Source organism: Eurypyga helias, unplaced genomic scaffold (assembly GCF_000690775.1).
Source record: "Eurypyga helias isolate BGI_N326 unplaced genomic scaffold, ASM69077v1 scaffold16400, whole genome shotgun sequence".
In the NCBI taxonomy this organism is placed as follows: domain Eukaryota; kingdom Metazoa; phylum Chordata; class Aves; order Eurypygiformes; family Eurypygidae; genus Eurypyga; species Eurypyga helias.
Window position 1 is genome coordinate 1 of NW_010227781.1, and position 16,066 is coordinate 16,066.

General features: G+C 44.4%; 1 protein-coding gene across 1 annotated transcript in view; it reads right to left on the reverse strand.

The window, feature by feature from the left end:
• Positions 1–1,073: 1,073 nt before the first annotated feature.
• The window catches only part of LOC104513987 (PH domain leucine-rich repeat-containing protein phosphatase 1-like), a gene marked incomplete at both ends in the record, with an annotated part of 36,375 nt that continues 21,382 nt past the window's right edge, over positions 1,074–16,066 (reverse strand). The window contains 3 exons of the mRNA XM_010157502.1: positions 1,074–1,204; positions 6,021–6,183; positions 7,194–7,394. Coding sequence (XP_010155804.1) covers positions 1,074–1,204; positions 6,021–6,183; positions 7,194–7,394 — 495 coding nt within the window. The remainder of the gene's footprint in view (positions 1,205–6,020; positions 6,184–7,193; positions 7,395–16,066) is intronic.

The window sequence follows — 16,066 nt, forward strand, 5'->3', positions numbered from 1 at the left end:
TTACATACTGCTTCTTCAGGAAGGTACAGCAAAGCAGCTCTCAAAAACAGAGGAACATCCCTTTTTTTTTTGCTGTCTGCTGCAGAACATGAACTGTTGTTTTTATCTGTGAGCGCTCATCATTATTTTAATTTCCATTTAAATTTGATAAAATCCGCTGATTCAAGCTAACAGCAAACTCATCCTGTAAGTTTCCCTTGCTTGCACAACAGAGGAGGTTTGCTACTCCAGAGTCTGATTTTAACCATTTAAAAACAAAACACCACGAAACAACTCTTCGACCCTTAAAAAAAAAAAAAAAACAACCCTTCCTGGAATCGTTCAATGTTTAAGGATCAACGAGGCTTAGGAGGAAGCTCGGAGCTGGTGTAGCTCCCTTCAGGACATAATGAAAGCTCAAGGCAGCACCCACTGTCCACAACTGATCTGGTTTAGTGAAACAAGTCCCCAGCACGCTGCAGGAGGCGGCACAAGGCACTCGGCACGTTTCAGTTAGGGGTGACACCTATGTGACAGCAGGAAACAAATGGGTAGACAGGAAGGAAACAGAGGGAAAAGCAAGGGAACCAGCTTTTCTGCGAGCAGAGCGGGAGATGCGAGTCTTCAGCAGAGATGTAAATATGAAAAATAGATACGTATTTCTAGGACAAAAGCGGAGAGGTGTGAAGGGTAACAAGAAACAGTAAGGGAAGAAGTAAAAAGCTGCAGAACGGCAGACAGACCCAAGCAGATGAATGCGAGCAAAAAACGTAGCAGGCAGCTTCTGGCATTGTGGAATAAAACAATTATTTTAATTGATCTCCACTGTACATCTGACATTAGACTCTAAGGGGCCCAACAGTGGTTACAGCAGACTAGCAGACCCCTTCAGGAGCTGCAGCTGACAGCAATTGCACTGAAGCGGGTGAAGTCATCCTCTTCAACAAAGCAGTGATTGCTGACCTGTCCAAATCCAACCTGTTACCTTCTGATTCGCTGACAACAGGGAGCGACGCTCAACATGTATCGTGGTTTTGTCCTCTCCTAGTGAGAGGAGTCGTTCTGCCCCCTCCCCACTCTGTAAGGTAACTTACTTCAGCAGCTCCAGGGTTTTGTGATCCAAGGCTAATCTGGGATTTCCAGTCAGGTCCAGCTCTTGCAGTTTTGGAGGCAGGTTTTCAGGCAATGTGACTTCACTCAGTTCGTTGCAGCTTAGGTCCACGCACTGCAAAAGGAAAGCAGCCAAATAAGCAAGAGAATTCAGCTGTCACCAGCATCATACACATTTTAATTAAATGCAGTAATGCATGTTTCATGAACCATAAAGGCTGCAAGCAGGACCTAAGACTATTCATTTAATTAAGTGGTTCTTACAACAGAAATTCATGTGGCACTCAGCCATCTCACCAGATGTCTGGGACACCTAGAAATATGTTCTCTTCATTTCCATCCCTGGCCGGGTACCATCTTGTTACAAAAGTAGTAAGTTTTGTCTGCTCTTCACAGAGGCAGAGATGGTCAGTATGTGTTCAGGTTTTTAAGAAGAAGGGTTACTGATGAAATGAGTCTTTTAATAGATAAAAGAAATGGCGAGAAATACAGCTGGGGCTTCTAAGCCACTGGCATAGCAGTCCCTCCTCTGAAGTGAGTTTAAACCAGCGTGAGTATAAGCAGGCTCTCAGGAGTTCAATATTTCCTCAGGGATATTAAAATAAGCAGGGTTATGAATGCATGTGGAGGGAAGGAGGAGTAGAGGTGGAAAGAAAAGAAATATTGGAGCAGGAAAAAAAACATTGGAGCAGTTTTATGCATGGTTTTAATTCGTGTCATCTTAGATGGATTAATATTTAAATACAAAGTCAATAAAATGAGTGAGAAAAACTAAAGCTTAACTATTTCAGAAAAGATATGAGACAAAACAGCAGAGAAACTGGCTGGCTGTTCAGCAGCTAAGCACAAATTACTACAACAAGTACAGCAAAAGGGTAAAATCCCCAAACACACATTGTTTAAAGCTGCATATCCAGATGAAAGTCAAGACACAGGGAAAAACATGACACTTGGGAACAAAACCAAGTCTCCAAACCCTATAACAGGACCTCCAGTATAGTATACACCAAAAGTTAAAAAAAAAAAAGAGAGACCAGAGCAGGCTGGTCTTTAATAGAGGATAAAAGAACTATCCACATGTTTCAGAAAGACCATTTTCTACTGTCAACCTGCAAAACCAGAGAGATTTCAAAACCCAAAATAAACCAGGAAGCTGAAAGGGGCGGGGGAAGGCTTTTCCTAGCTGCACACTTTGACCATTACATTGTTTCCATTGACACAAACAAGACACTTTCATTTTTGTAGGTATATTCAAAGGAACGGGGTTGTGATCTGGAGGGCTGCGTAAGATAACCCAGTAAAATCTGGAAAAGAAAAATCTCCTAACTTTTCGTTAAATACACGCAATGGAAATAACGGATTTCCAATCCAGGTCTTGTATCCTGAGGTTGTCCAATACGGAGGCCTTATTATCTATGAAGAACAAATTGCTGACGTTATCTGAGCCCAATAAGGAAATCAGGGTTTGAATCTGTCACGCAAACAAAGTGGTAGACAGCTTAACAGTTATTCCAGTGAGATTTTCTTTTCCCCTCTGTGCAACTCCTTGCTGCTTCCAGAGAGCCGGTAATTACTCTGTGGATTAAAGAAGCTGCCAGCAGGCCTTGCTGTGCGCAACACCTCAATGCCGTTACGAATGTGATGGAAGGGCGTGCAGGAATAACGAGTACAAAAATTGGTAAAGTAACATCATGGTTCACATGAAACGCCCAAGACGCCAGAGGCAGCAAGACTGTACAGCAGATCCCTTGGTCCCTAGGCACTGGTGAGGACAGCTTATTTATCAGGTTAGGGTTTCTTAGATTTCATGTGTACCGTTTGAAGCTTAGGCTAAGAGGGCCTTTCTGCATATCTGTGTTCAATTTAGCCCTTATTCTACTCCCCAGGCAAGCAGAAAGCATAGTTCCTAACCAATCCCGATTTCCTCACGCATTATTTTAATGCAAGCTGGTTTAGCTGCAACCACACAGCACCAGAAGGACGACTCCTGCAACTGCACATAGGATTTTGCACTGGACGGGCCAGCTGGAAGAGAGCGGTCAATATTCAGGGATTTACACCTTTAACTGCTTTGTTCAAGGCTGGAAGGGTCTCGAGCGATCTCCAGTTGCGACTGAAGGTGGCCGTACTGACACCAACCTATTTAACTAGGAGAAAAACTACCAAAAGATGGAGAGTTTCACCTTTCAAGATGCTACCGCTACTGGATCTTCACTTGTTTCAGATCTCAAGGTAATGCTCCTGTGAAAAATAAGCTTGACCGAAAACCGCCACACAAAACCTCCGTATCACCCTCCCCCCAGCAGCTCAGCAAGACATCCCCGAAAGAGCAGCAACCCATCAGTCAACAAAAACTGGATGATAAAGACAGGTCTCAGGAGGGAAAGCAAGCCTGAGTCGCTGAGCTCTGCTCCAGCAGTAAGGATTACCCAACGGTTTGCCTGCGAAAGAACACCAGGATGCTGAGTAACAATTTAAAAAGCACCCTTTTTATTCTGTAAGGCAAGGAAATTGAAGTCAAACAGCAGCTGTAAGGAAGAGTCTGCTGGGGCACTGACTCGAGTGTGTGCGTTTCTAGCTGCTCAGCCATTTGCAGAAGGCATGTCAGTGTGCACAGATAAACCTAACTCTGACAGTATAAATAACTGTCTTAAAATACAGTAAAACCCCTAAAAAATGTATAAGGTATCTCAGAGACATCCACCAGGCTCTTTAACACAGAGGACAAGATGTAGCTTCTGTTGCCTTGACTGCAGCGTGTGTAAAACAGGCTTAGAGACAACTGTCACTACAATGACCTTGTGTTTGGAAATCCTGGAGTTACTGCAAGTGTAAAAGCATCATCACTTAGACTAGCTGTCCTTCCGAAATTATTGCAGACAGCGTAGTAACTGCTGCTACTAACTGTTCAGTATCAGTGACTCCAAAAACCTAACGTGTCAACCGCTGAGGCTAATTAAACGCAAAAGCGAACCAGCCGTTACCCCAGGTAATGGGGTTTCCCAAGAAGTTTAGTGTGTTTGAACGCCACCTCACTTCAAATTAACCGTCAAATATGATACTGTCGCAGGGGTGACAGGAGACTACACAGCTCTGCGCTTTGCTACACGCAAGCTTACCTCACCGAAGGAGCACATCCATACTTCAGCAATAAATTCTGAGCTTCCTTTGGCACGTTTCGAATGCTCTCACGTACCTAAGCAGCGGCTCTGGTTAAGCTACGTAGCGGCAGCGCAAGCCTGACCTCCAAACTGACTAATGCCGACCCTGACCTAGAGAAATCACCAAGGGGCCCGGAGAACCCCTAAGCCCAACAAGGCCCCTTCCCATCTGGCAGCTGTATGAACTCATCTCACGTAAAGCAAAACCAGGCTCGAGCACCGACCCAGCATTCTCCTTCCGCAAAGGCGGAGTCCTGGAGCACTGTGTCCTCTTAGATAAGTCACGCACGCTACCCCTGCAGTCCCAAACCAGCTAGTGACGTCCGTGCCTCTTTCTTCTGCGAAAGAGAACCGAGTAACTGTAGGGAACCAGCAGGAAGAAACTGCCAGGTATTCCAAGAGCTTTTTTCTGCTAAGTGTTGCGGCAGTGTAGCACTTTAAACACTGACGCTTCTAGAAAGCATTCAGCTTTCCCCCAAAAGAAGCAAACAAAAGGAAAGAGTTGATTGTTCCCCGTTGGCTTGTTTAGATTACAGTTTGGGGTTTTTTTTTTGGTTCACACCACCTTCGTATTTTTAAAGAAATGTTTACTGTGCAGAGCCTCGCTCCCCCACCCCAATTCTTCCTCTAAGTAAAAAAAAGGCTTTGCTTCTGATTGATTGTAAATGGCCCTCCGCTTCCTCTGGCCATTGTTCCAAAGAGGGAGGAGTATTCCAAAAGCCACAAGTTTGTTTGAGATTTCCTGGCTAAAACCACAAAGCTCATCTTTACATGTACTCGCTGTCCAAGGGAATTATTGCTCCTGCTGCTTTGCCTGACCCCGGACACGGAGGCACACACCGCAATCTGGGAACTTAGCCTTTTGACTTCACAGAGCAACCGAAGGACAGTTCGGTTGTTCTGAGGCCGTGAATAGGTAATGCGTTCTCAGCCTCGGCAGATTCTGCCACCTCTCGCAAGGCCTGTACACGCTGCGAGTTAGGTTCTCAGCCTCGGCAGATTTTTCTGCCGCCTCTCACAAGGCCTGTACACGCTGCGAGTTAACCGCCTCCCGGCTCTGGCCGGCGGAAACGGCACGCAGCGTGAAACATTCTGCACCACAGCCAGGCGAGGAGTAGGAACTGGGTTCACAAAAGGTAAGCCAGCAGTGCTCTTCGGCGCGGGTCACGCAAAGAATGCGCGCCTCACAGAAGAAGTGTCAGGAGAAGTACAGAATTACTTCTGGAAACACATGCAAGAAACGGATTAAGCATTCCTCTGGTTGTGCAAAATATGCCTGCAATTAGGGAAATTAAAGTAGCTCACCTAAATACTCAAATCCTGGGCTCCTGGAATTTATCTCTGTCCCCAAGGCCTATCCTATTCTGCAGCTTCAAGGGTTTTTAACATGTGCTCTAAACAAAGTCCATTCCTACACAATCAACCGAATGCCAAGGCAGCAAGAGTTAATTACGCATAGCTCTTGCCAAATGTTTAAGTCATACCACAACAGACTGTCACAGGAAGACAATTAACACTTATTTGGCAGAGAAGATAGGATCTAGAGAAGGTGAGCACAAAAAAAATCACACTTTGAGGCTCCTCTTCCATTCCACTCGGAGGCAGCACAGGGGTGAATATTTTACGTATGACCTCAGAGGAGAAAGCAGCTGTCAGATCTCCATAATTCCTAAGAATACACTATCCCGTAGCAACGAGAGACCTGAGGGAAGAAAAGAATTGGTGAAGTCACATTATACTTGCTTCTTCCAAAGCACCTTCATTCCTTACCTTTATTTCAGAGAGCTGCATGACTTCTGGGAAGACTTCGATGCAGTTGGAGTGAGCGATTACAGTGTGCATGCGTCTGCAGTTCATGATGGTTGTTGGAATGGCTTTCAGTTTGTTCCCACTAATATCAATTTCCTCCAATTCTTCCAGCTTGGCCATTTTGCTACGAAAAGAAGAGTTTGAGAATTTTCCTTTTAATGGACACCTATATTTTATTTTGAAGTGGTGATTAGGAACTGTGGTTTTCATTATTTTAAGAAAATTAAACCGCAGACTTTGAACCTTGTTCACAGCAGTGCCCATCACCTCTCCTCACACGTCAGACGCCAGCACAGGTGTGGAACAAAACGGGTGCTGCTTCTGTCGATGTTTTGTTAATGCTGCTCTTCAAATGACTTACTTTACTTACACTCTCCCTGCTCACCAGCACGCTTCCCCTCATTTTCCTCCCTTCTTCCCCTTTCTTTCAACCCTAGTTTCTCACTTCATCCCAAAATTTTTCCCTCCGACTTCCAGCGTCCCACTCAGCCCTTTCCCCCCTGATTCATCGCCCTCCCCCTTGCTGTTGAAGCCCAGCTGCTCAGCACATCACACAAGGACAGAGATGTCTCTTTATTTATTGCCATCCCTTTTCCAAGGTTGTACCCCGTCAGCCTTACGGCACGTCTTACACTTGAAAGACTTCCGATTAAAACAGAGCCAATTGAAAGTACAGAAATCGCTGCCAAGGCAGAATTTCCTTCTGGAACGAGAGGATTTTTCTCTAGCGGAGTTTAGTCCACTTGCAGAGAACATTTCCAGACTGCTATGCTCACAAGTCTCTTGTAAGGAGACGCCCACCAGGCGCAAGACAAGTGACCAGGCCAGGGAAAACCAAAGACCTCCTTGCTTGACTCCAAAAGCCAACTGCGGTCACGCTGAATTCGTCCCGTCCAAGAGAGCTGAGCGCAATCAAAACGCACCGACTGAGAGGTGGCACCCACTCCTCTGCGCAACCCAAGAGCGTAGCAACGTGCACTAGGGCGCAGCAGGTGAATCCGCCCTCTGCAGCTATCGCTACGTGCAAAATACAGCCCGTGCCACCACCTTTCTGCGCGATTCTGTTCTGGCCGCGACAGCCTTTCGCGACGCCCACCCGCCAGCGGGCCAGAGACAGTGAAACCAGTTACTCACCTCGCAGGGAAGCTCTGCAGGCGATTGTAAGCCATGTGTAGGATTTTTAGGCGCGGATGGCCCGTTAGCAAGGGAACGCATTTGTCTGTGAGGTTGTTATTGGTCAAATACAATTCCTGCAAGACGCTATGGGTTTCTTCCGACAAAGTGGCTGGAGGAAGCGTTTCCAGTTTGTTGGCAGAGGCATTAAGAAATCTCAGGCTGCAAAGAGAAGTTGCATAAAGGAGTTCAGTGAAACGTCCTGCAGGTTTTCTCTAGAAGTATAAGTAAAACCTCTGGTTTTAAGAGTTAAGACAGTTATAAAGCAAAGGTCAAAAGCACTAAGCTGACAACAATGGATAGAAAGACCAAAATTCTAGCACTGTACAAGCAAAACTTCTGATCACATTTTTAAATGAACGCATTTGTACGAACAAAACAGCAGCAAAATCAGTATGTCACAACGTCTCTATCCCCTTACCAAGGATTCGGTATCTCCAACATTACTACAGTTGTCCCGAAGTGTTGAGAGCAATAGCAAACCACATCATTTCCATATTCATTCCATATAAAAACGAATTCTGAATTCATCATCAACGAACCATGAGAGAGTACGTCTGCCCTTCAGGTGACTAAAAGGCGGCGTTGGTGAAAAAGCCAGCCAATTTTTTAGTATTTTAAATACCAGCTATGGTACAGACAAGTGTTTTGCTTAAACCTGCAGGCCGCAACGCAACTATAAAATATGAAAAAGTACTCTCTTGAATATTTGGATAACTAGAAATGCACCAATCACAAACAAATCGCGAGACCAAGCAGTAATTTGCCTTTTAGATTTTAAAGATACACAGCACTAAAAGTAAATTGAGTTTAAAAAGTGATACACTTGCTTGCTGATGTGTGCAGCAAGACAGCCAGATCTCTACGTAGTTTCTGAGTGCAGTTCTTCTACTCCCCAAAGTAGCAAAAGGCCCTGTCGGGATTTTCTGCTGTCCCACCCCAAGCAGCAAGGACTGAAGAAGCACAGAAATGAAGTTATTCTTCCTTGCTCCGAGACCTTTTTTCCAGATGTGAACGACCTGTTGAGGTACAGGGACTGCCCACTCCTGCCCGTCAAGTTCTGCGGGCAAAGGATTCCTATTTCTTTAGGGGAAGTGGGGATGGCAGCAGCACTGGAGGCACACACACTGGAGGCATCTTGAGGGCTACAATTCACACAAGCAATTCCAAAGAAATTGGGAAATAAGGCTGTTTATCCTTTAGTAACCAACTCTGGCATGACCATGCCTTTTCAACAGCAATAAAACCTCTCTTCCTTCCTCCCCTTTTCAGAAAAGGCTGCCTTAGAGAACGGTGTGCATGCCTGCCAGTCTGCAGTGACCGCGCTCAAACCAGGCTGCCCTGCTCCCACCGACTAACGGGAACGGGCAGCCGCCACGGGCAAAGCTGCCTTTAAGAAACAAGATTCAGAAACGAGCTGGCAGGAGCCTGTAAAGCCACTGATCGGGACACAAAAGGGTGGGTGCGCTCCTGTCATCGATCCTAAGAGAAAGTGATAAAATATTGATGGCTTCTCCTACGCCCGCAGGAATCCACGCTGACCTTTAAGGTCTATTAATGAATGAAACGGATTTGCAAGAGTTGCAGCTGGTTGAAACTTGCTCAGCAGCAAATAAGGGTCAGACATGCTACAGAGGAATCACGTGGAATGCCAAAGGATTAAAAAAAAAAAAACAACCACCCAACTCTGTTTCATTAGAAGCAAAAATCTCTCAGCACTGCACAGAACTGAAACTAGGTTAGCTGTTTTACACAGGCAGAGGAGTCCACTTTGGAGAAACACAGCCTTAATCCTCAGGCTCATTCATTATTCACAAGGGTGGTAAAACTCCAAAGGAGGAAGGGAAGAGAAGGAGGATTAAAACAGAGAAGGGAATGAGCAGCTAAAAGGGATTTTAAAATTATTTATTTATTCTAAAAAGATGCTGCTCAATTTCACCCTTCAGCTATAAACCAAAAATATATTGAGCTCTTTCAAAGCTGGATTATTAAACTGATGCATCAACCACATCAATGGGTCCTGTGCTTAATTAACACCGCCAACCACGCCTATTGCTACAGCACAGGCAACTATTACTTTAAGCAACTTCAATCTAATATGCATCTAATATGTCTTCTCTCTCCACAAAAAAGGCACTTTGATTAACATCGATATCTTTTGCAACACTTCTAGTACAAAACGGTTGTCCTCAGCTCAGCCTGGAAAGGCTTAAGTAATAATAAAATTTAAGGGCTGCTGGGAGAAGTGAACTTTTACAGGAACACGATGAGGAGGTGACAGTAAGACACCCCCCCAAAAAGGGAGGTATGCCTGAAGAGGAACCTGTATTTTACTTTTACTAGCAGAATAGCAGCAGAATAACCTGGAGTGTTGCCCAGGTACCTTTCTTTCAATAACCCAAGCCAAACGGATAACCTAGAGAGCATCCTATGGTTGTGAAGTTCAGAAGAACATAAGGTTGCTCAAGTACAGGTACCCCAAAACACAGCTGAAAGCTTCGAGTGAGAAAAGGTACATTGTTCCAGTAAAGCTGAAATTAACCCAGGCTACTACACTGAAGACATTTTTAAATTCAAAAGAGAAATGAAACAAACAAAAGCTATTTTAAATAGACTTTTTCAAGCTGGTAAAATACCTCACTGGTATTACAAGTGTCTGGAATCTGTTTATTCCTGCCAAAAGTAAGTTTTGATGCATATATTTTCCAATGAGAAAGGGAGAGAGAACAGCTGTCACTCTGTATCCCTCCCAGCCTTTTCCCAAACTTCCGGAGAGTGATACGACAACGCTGAAAAGAAATCCCCATCATCCTAACCTACAGTTTAGTGCCTCAGTGTGAAGAAGGTTGAGGTGGCTAGCAACACCCCGCTGACAGTCTAGAACAGGAACCCCGTGGCAGGAGGCTGCCTCACCTACCCCACACGCAACAACTGATGGCTGGGTAGCACTCCACAGTCGGGTTCAGGACAGTCACATACTCATCTCTCTCTGTAGCTGACACCACCAGAACTCAATTAACGTTTTAGAAATGACTATGCTGCTTATTTACATGTTCCTTTTGACCAGCTGTTACATTAAAATGGTAAAAACATTCTCAAACGATAATTCTTTCGAGATATTCTCTGGATTTAAAAATGAGACACCATTCTTCGGGCAGAGAACAGAATGGACCAGCAGATTGCTACTCTCAAAGCTTTGTCAATTCTGTGCTATAATCTTATGACCAAAAAGAAAAATTCTGTACTTGCCCATCAGCTTTTCCCTCACCCTGATTTAACGCAGAAGTCCTTCTCCAGGTTATTTCCACTCCCCTGTTTCTTCCTCCTCGTGCAACGCACCAGCTGCTACCTTAGAGGGCACCATCTTACAAATGCCCTCCAGAGGAGTGGAAATTTACTCCGGCACAACTGTTCCCATCTCTCTTGTGCATAGACTTTAAACTGATTCATGTTCCTTGAAGATATCCCACTCATATTGCTTATCAGATGGAAGCAGAATGTCAAGTATTAAAGCTCAGTCCAAAATTAATTGTTTCCCTTTCCAATTCCACCCACACACTATACCGCAAGCTCATGGAAAAAAAAAAAAAGCACAGCATCACTACAAAAACCTGAATTCAGCAGCCTGCGCACATACCAGAGCGTAATACAGCGAGGAGAGCATGAATTAACAAGTACTAAAAGAGTGTCGGAGATTAAGGAAGAAACGAAGGCGCTGGCAGGGAGATGCCAAAATTCTTCAGCTTTGACAAGGTGCAAATTCTCCTCTGGGGTAATAATATAAACATCGATCTCCAGCTGGAAGAAGTCACCTGCGGTTTTATGGGGTATTCAAGTATGACCCCTTGCTGGATTTAACGTCTCCAAGAGACAAACAGAAAAAAGAGAGTCTGTCCCAAAGGTTAGGCTAGAATCAAGGACATGGATCTAATTCAACAAACCAGACCTAATATGCAGTCACATGCATTCCCTATTTAATCCCAGAGGATTCTGATCTCAATTCAAACTTCCAAAAGCAGAGGAAGAAATCCTTTCAATGAAAACGGTTCGACATTTTTTAACACCAAGGACTACCTCTAGCACACACGCAAGCTGACAACAGACAGCTGTGAGAATACGGCACCTCCCAGTTCCTCACCGTTTTCCGATGTAGCTTGACAAACTTGGCTGGCTGGGAACAGCCACCATGGAAAAAAGACCTAAGTCCTCCAAAAAGCTTAGGAACGTTCAACATTAAAAGGAGCAACACAGCCAACTGCATTCAATGGTGAAGCAGCAGCAAATCAAAACCACTACGCTTAGCTTGACAACACTGATAGGAGTTGGAAAGCATACTGCAGCTGCAAAAAGAGAACATGCCGAGGAACCAAGATCGCCGGTGTGGCCTGTGCCCCAAGATCTCCATCAGCACAGGGCAATCAAAATACCAAATTTCTTTCTGGTCCCTTCTGCAGAGTCACGCCCTCAATTTCTGATCGCCTAATCCTAAAATAATTCATGATTGCGGTAGCAGGTGTGTGAGGAAGAATCCTGTAAGCTAAGCATGCCGAGGGGGGGGGGGGGAACAAAATACATGAGAGTCGAGCCTGGGGGGGGGGGGGGGAAATCAATGCAGTTTTGCCAGCCCATGCAAAAGAGGATATTTCTGTTCCTTAAAAAGAATAAAAATTAATGCAAGGACGGAAACATTCAAGTGAATCCCCTGCCTGCTGATGGACTGCCAAAACTTAACTGCTGCTGTCTCCCCAGCTCTTACTTTCCAACCTATCTTTAGCTGTTTCATTAAGTGGGATTTCCCCAGTTTCTAATCTATCTGCTTGCAAACTCTAACCCCTACCAGCAAAGAAACAAAACGCAGCCAAGCATTTCTCCAGCAAAAAGTACGCCCATCCAACGCCCAAACAGCTCTTTGCATTCATTTGAATTTGTTTCCTCTTCCCTCGCTTCTGCATCCATGATGGGATTGAATACTTGCATCGAAAAGAAGCAGCCACAGTGGGTAGAAATGGCAAATATCAAACAAGAGAAAGTTTAACTGGGTCACCTTCTAGAACTACAGCAAAAAAAAAAATCCCAAAACCCCAAGAAACCCACACAAAACCCAACAAATCAAATCAAAACAAAGAAAACCAAACCAGGTAGGAACAGCTGAAGAAAGCTGGAAACAAGAATCATTCAGATGAGAGCCTAGACAGCTCCGAATAGCTGACACTGGCTTAGCCACAGCGAAACAAAGCCCAGGCTTTAAGCCGGGCACATCACAGCTACACATCTTCACCACACATCTGCTTTAAGTAGTCCAAGGTCTGTTTCAAGGGTTTATACCGACAACATTCATACCAACGGGGAAGGAAGCTTACGCAAACCCTCACCCTTCACCATGTCTCCGTTTTTAAAATGCCCTGACCACTGCCACTGCTTTTCTACCATGCTCCGCTAAAGCTCTTGAACGCTTGCCCATCTCATCCGAAGGGCATTTTCTAAGAGGCATTTCATGCCATGAATCAATACTTTGCTGCATGCTGGTCAAAGAAGGCAGCAGAAGTCTGTACTAGAACCGGACAGAGTGGGAAAGGCATCACAACAGATGAAGCAGTGGATAAGAAAGGAAAGGCTGCAGGAATGGCACAAGAAGAGCTTCAGGACTCAGCCTGGAGTTTTCCCCAGCATCCATAGCAAGAGTTCTCTGTTTTTGCAGCATCTGGTAATGAGAAACGAAGAGATTATCTGGCTGCCTCTGTGACGCTCATCTTGCCAAGAAAAACCCCACCCTACAAGAGAAATCCTTGCTAACATGATCAAGATGTGCATACTTTCAGTGCAATAACAGAACCAAGCTCTGTCTTGGTCAGAGAAATGTTTCATAGGCTAGTCCTCTATCTCTCTTCGAGTAAGTTTGAAACAGAAAATTAATCAAAAAGCAGACCAACAAAATACCCATAAATTATACTCTTCAGCACAGCATGACACCTTTTCATTCGTTTTTGAAGGATCAAGGCAGAAACGCAATGTTTACTGGTTCTTCTACAAAGAGGAGAGAGGTTTTCCAGTATTTTTTCCTGTTTTTGGTAAAAGCGATACTCTCTTCGTGCACCAATGCACTGATTTCCCTCCCTTCCCCAGATGTTCCCTCCCTTCCCCAGATGTTCCAGATGTCAAAGCCCACCAGCGCTTGTGCTGAAGTCCGCCCAAGGCACTTCACACCCTCTTCGTCAAATATTCACGTTGGAGAAGGAGAAAGCGTTATCCTTCACAGCATGAAACCTCATATCCAGACAAGGTATCACCTGTCAGTTGCACAGACCCGAGTATCTTTCCAAAAACAAACATAAACTCATCTTTTCAAGGCTGCAAAAGGTAAATCATTTTATGGAGAGAAAAAGGTTCTGTAAGGTGAAGTGATTTGTCCAACATTACAAGCTGGGTAGAGACCATGGCACCTCGCTCGGGAAACCCAGTTCTTTTGGCACGTCTGGCAGTACAGATTGTGCTTCCCAGGGAACGCTTGGAGAAGAGAAGCATTTTACCTTTTTCCAACCAAACCCAACCCTGAACACCTTTCCCTGGCCCAGACCCATTTCTGCTGATGCTTAGCCGGTGACAGATGCAAACATTTGACAACAAAATAGAAAAAAGAAAAAAGGATGTTTCCTGCAGGAAATTCCAAACTTAAAACTTGGACATTATGCACAAATCTGCACTGCTCTTTTCCTTCGCAGTTATCACTTCCGCAGCAGTCACAGGAGCACCACCGCGGACAAGCAAGCGAGTTACCTAAGCCAGTAAAGGGGTAGGGAACAAGGGGGGAAACCCCGCCCAAGCAAACCGCTTCTATAGGATCATCGCAAGTGAGGGAGGCTGCAGCGGCGATGAGGTGCCAGAATGCGGAAGCTCTGTTCGCCTCCTGCGATGGTACACGGCTTTGTTCATACCTGCAGAAAACACGTACCCTGCACTGCTCAAAAGCTGCAGGGAGGGAAAAATACCCAAGCCTGAATTGGCCATTTAATCCTGTTAATCACCATATTTTTTTATTCTACCCCTTCTCAGCGCACTTTCAGGAAACTTCTGAAAATCTGCCCTCAGTTCTGGTTTTAGCCTCTACTTGCTCATGTTGGTATCACAAAAAACCATAATAAAAAGCTGTCCACGGCTTTGGAGCTTGCTTTAAAAAGATGAGCTGCAGTACAAAAAAATTTATTCAGGCTCTCTCTCGCTGTCAAAATTGCATTAATCTACATCCTAGACCTACAACCTGGTTTTAATACAAATTTTACAAAATTATTTCTCTCTCCTTTCAAAGATTCTAGTACTTTTCTGGATCTTCCTTAAAGGTTTCTTTCATTTCCAAATTAACAGATAGCAATTTCAACTTGCGACCTGTAAATAGGATTTTTTTTTTTACTGACCCAATTTTGCAACTTCCTGTAAAAAAGCTTTTTTACAAGGTTTCATTCCTGAAGTTCACACAATCTCTAGCGTACCATTGGTTGAAAAGTCATCCACAAGACAATTAGCAACTGCTGGGGTGAAACATCCTTGGTGCATGAACAGGCTGTGCATTTCTCCACCTTTAAACAGAAATCTGCCAGATAATCGCAATTATTACAGTAGCAACTTTGCCAATTGTCGATGTTCGACTGCACTTTTATGTAAACTCTCAAGTGAAACAGTCGAGACATCAGCGTAACTTGGCTGATAAGCAGTTTGTTCCGAAGGTGGTACCCTACACAGGCTTGAATGTGGACAGGTGTGTGTGTGTTGTCCAAAAAAAACGCAAAACAAAACAGCACAACAAATAACCAAAACCCCAAAAAACACCCCCCAAAAAAAAAACAACAACACCCCAATCCAAAGTACAAGAATTGTTTTAAAGGTTTTTTTAAAGCAAATCAAGGCTGAAATGTCATACTGGTCCCTAGGACCAAAACCCTGTCCTAGTGAAATTCACCTTTCAAAATATAATTTTAACCTAAAGGATGAATTCCTCAGAACATGACTATTCAAGAATAAGTCAAGAGTTTATTTAGAAAACACTCAATCACCAACGCAATTCTCTAACTTCCAATGCTGTGAATCCCTGGAAATTTAACCACGGCTTCATGACAGAATGAACGATGATCTAAAACAGGGGTTTCGCAATACAGTCAGTCGGGTGGGGAGCTGTGACAGTGAGAACACCACTACTCTTGCTTCTCCACCTCTCAAGAAACCCAGGAGCCGTGCGTTCCTTCGGTCACAGCTAGGATCGGAAGTAAAACCCCACAGCACACAATCTCTGTTACATGACGCATGGCTTGAGCCCACAGAAATCCCATGACTGTACGTGGAAGTGCAGAGGTGCAAGGAACCCTGACACCAAGTGGGGCAAACCCATCCACCATCCCCAGGTTGGTTACGCTACCAACCTCCCACATTTCAATCACAGCCGCCTTGCAGGACATGCTGATACCCAGGAGGAAAGATAATCAAAACTCCGAGATTAAAGAAACAGCAGCATAAAAATAAGAATCCAGAGAGCAGATCAAGTGGTGACACCAGCTAAATTAGTGACAAACATTTGAAAAGCATAAAAAAAAAAAATTCACAAAGCAAGGACAGGGGAATAACTGAGTTATTCTGACAGTCTTATGCACAGATTTTGTTTTGTTTGACAGGAATAAGTAAGTTCTAGCCTCTGACTGGAGGGGGGGAAAAAAAAAAGCTTTCACACTCCATCAAACAAGCCTGAGAAATATGTATTTAAAGAAACTGCCACTAACCCATCTCAGCGTATGTAGTAAAAAATAGCATGTGCTGCACTTTACAGCTAGATTTCAAGAAGTAGGTGTTCA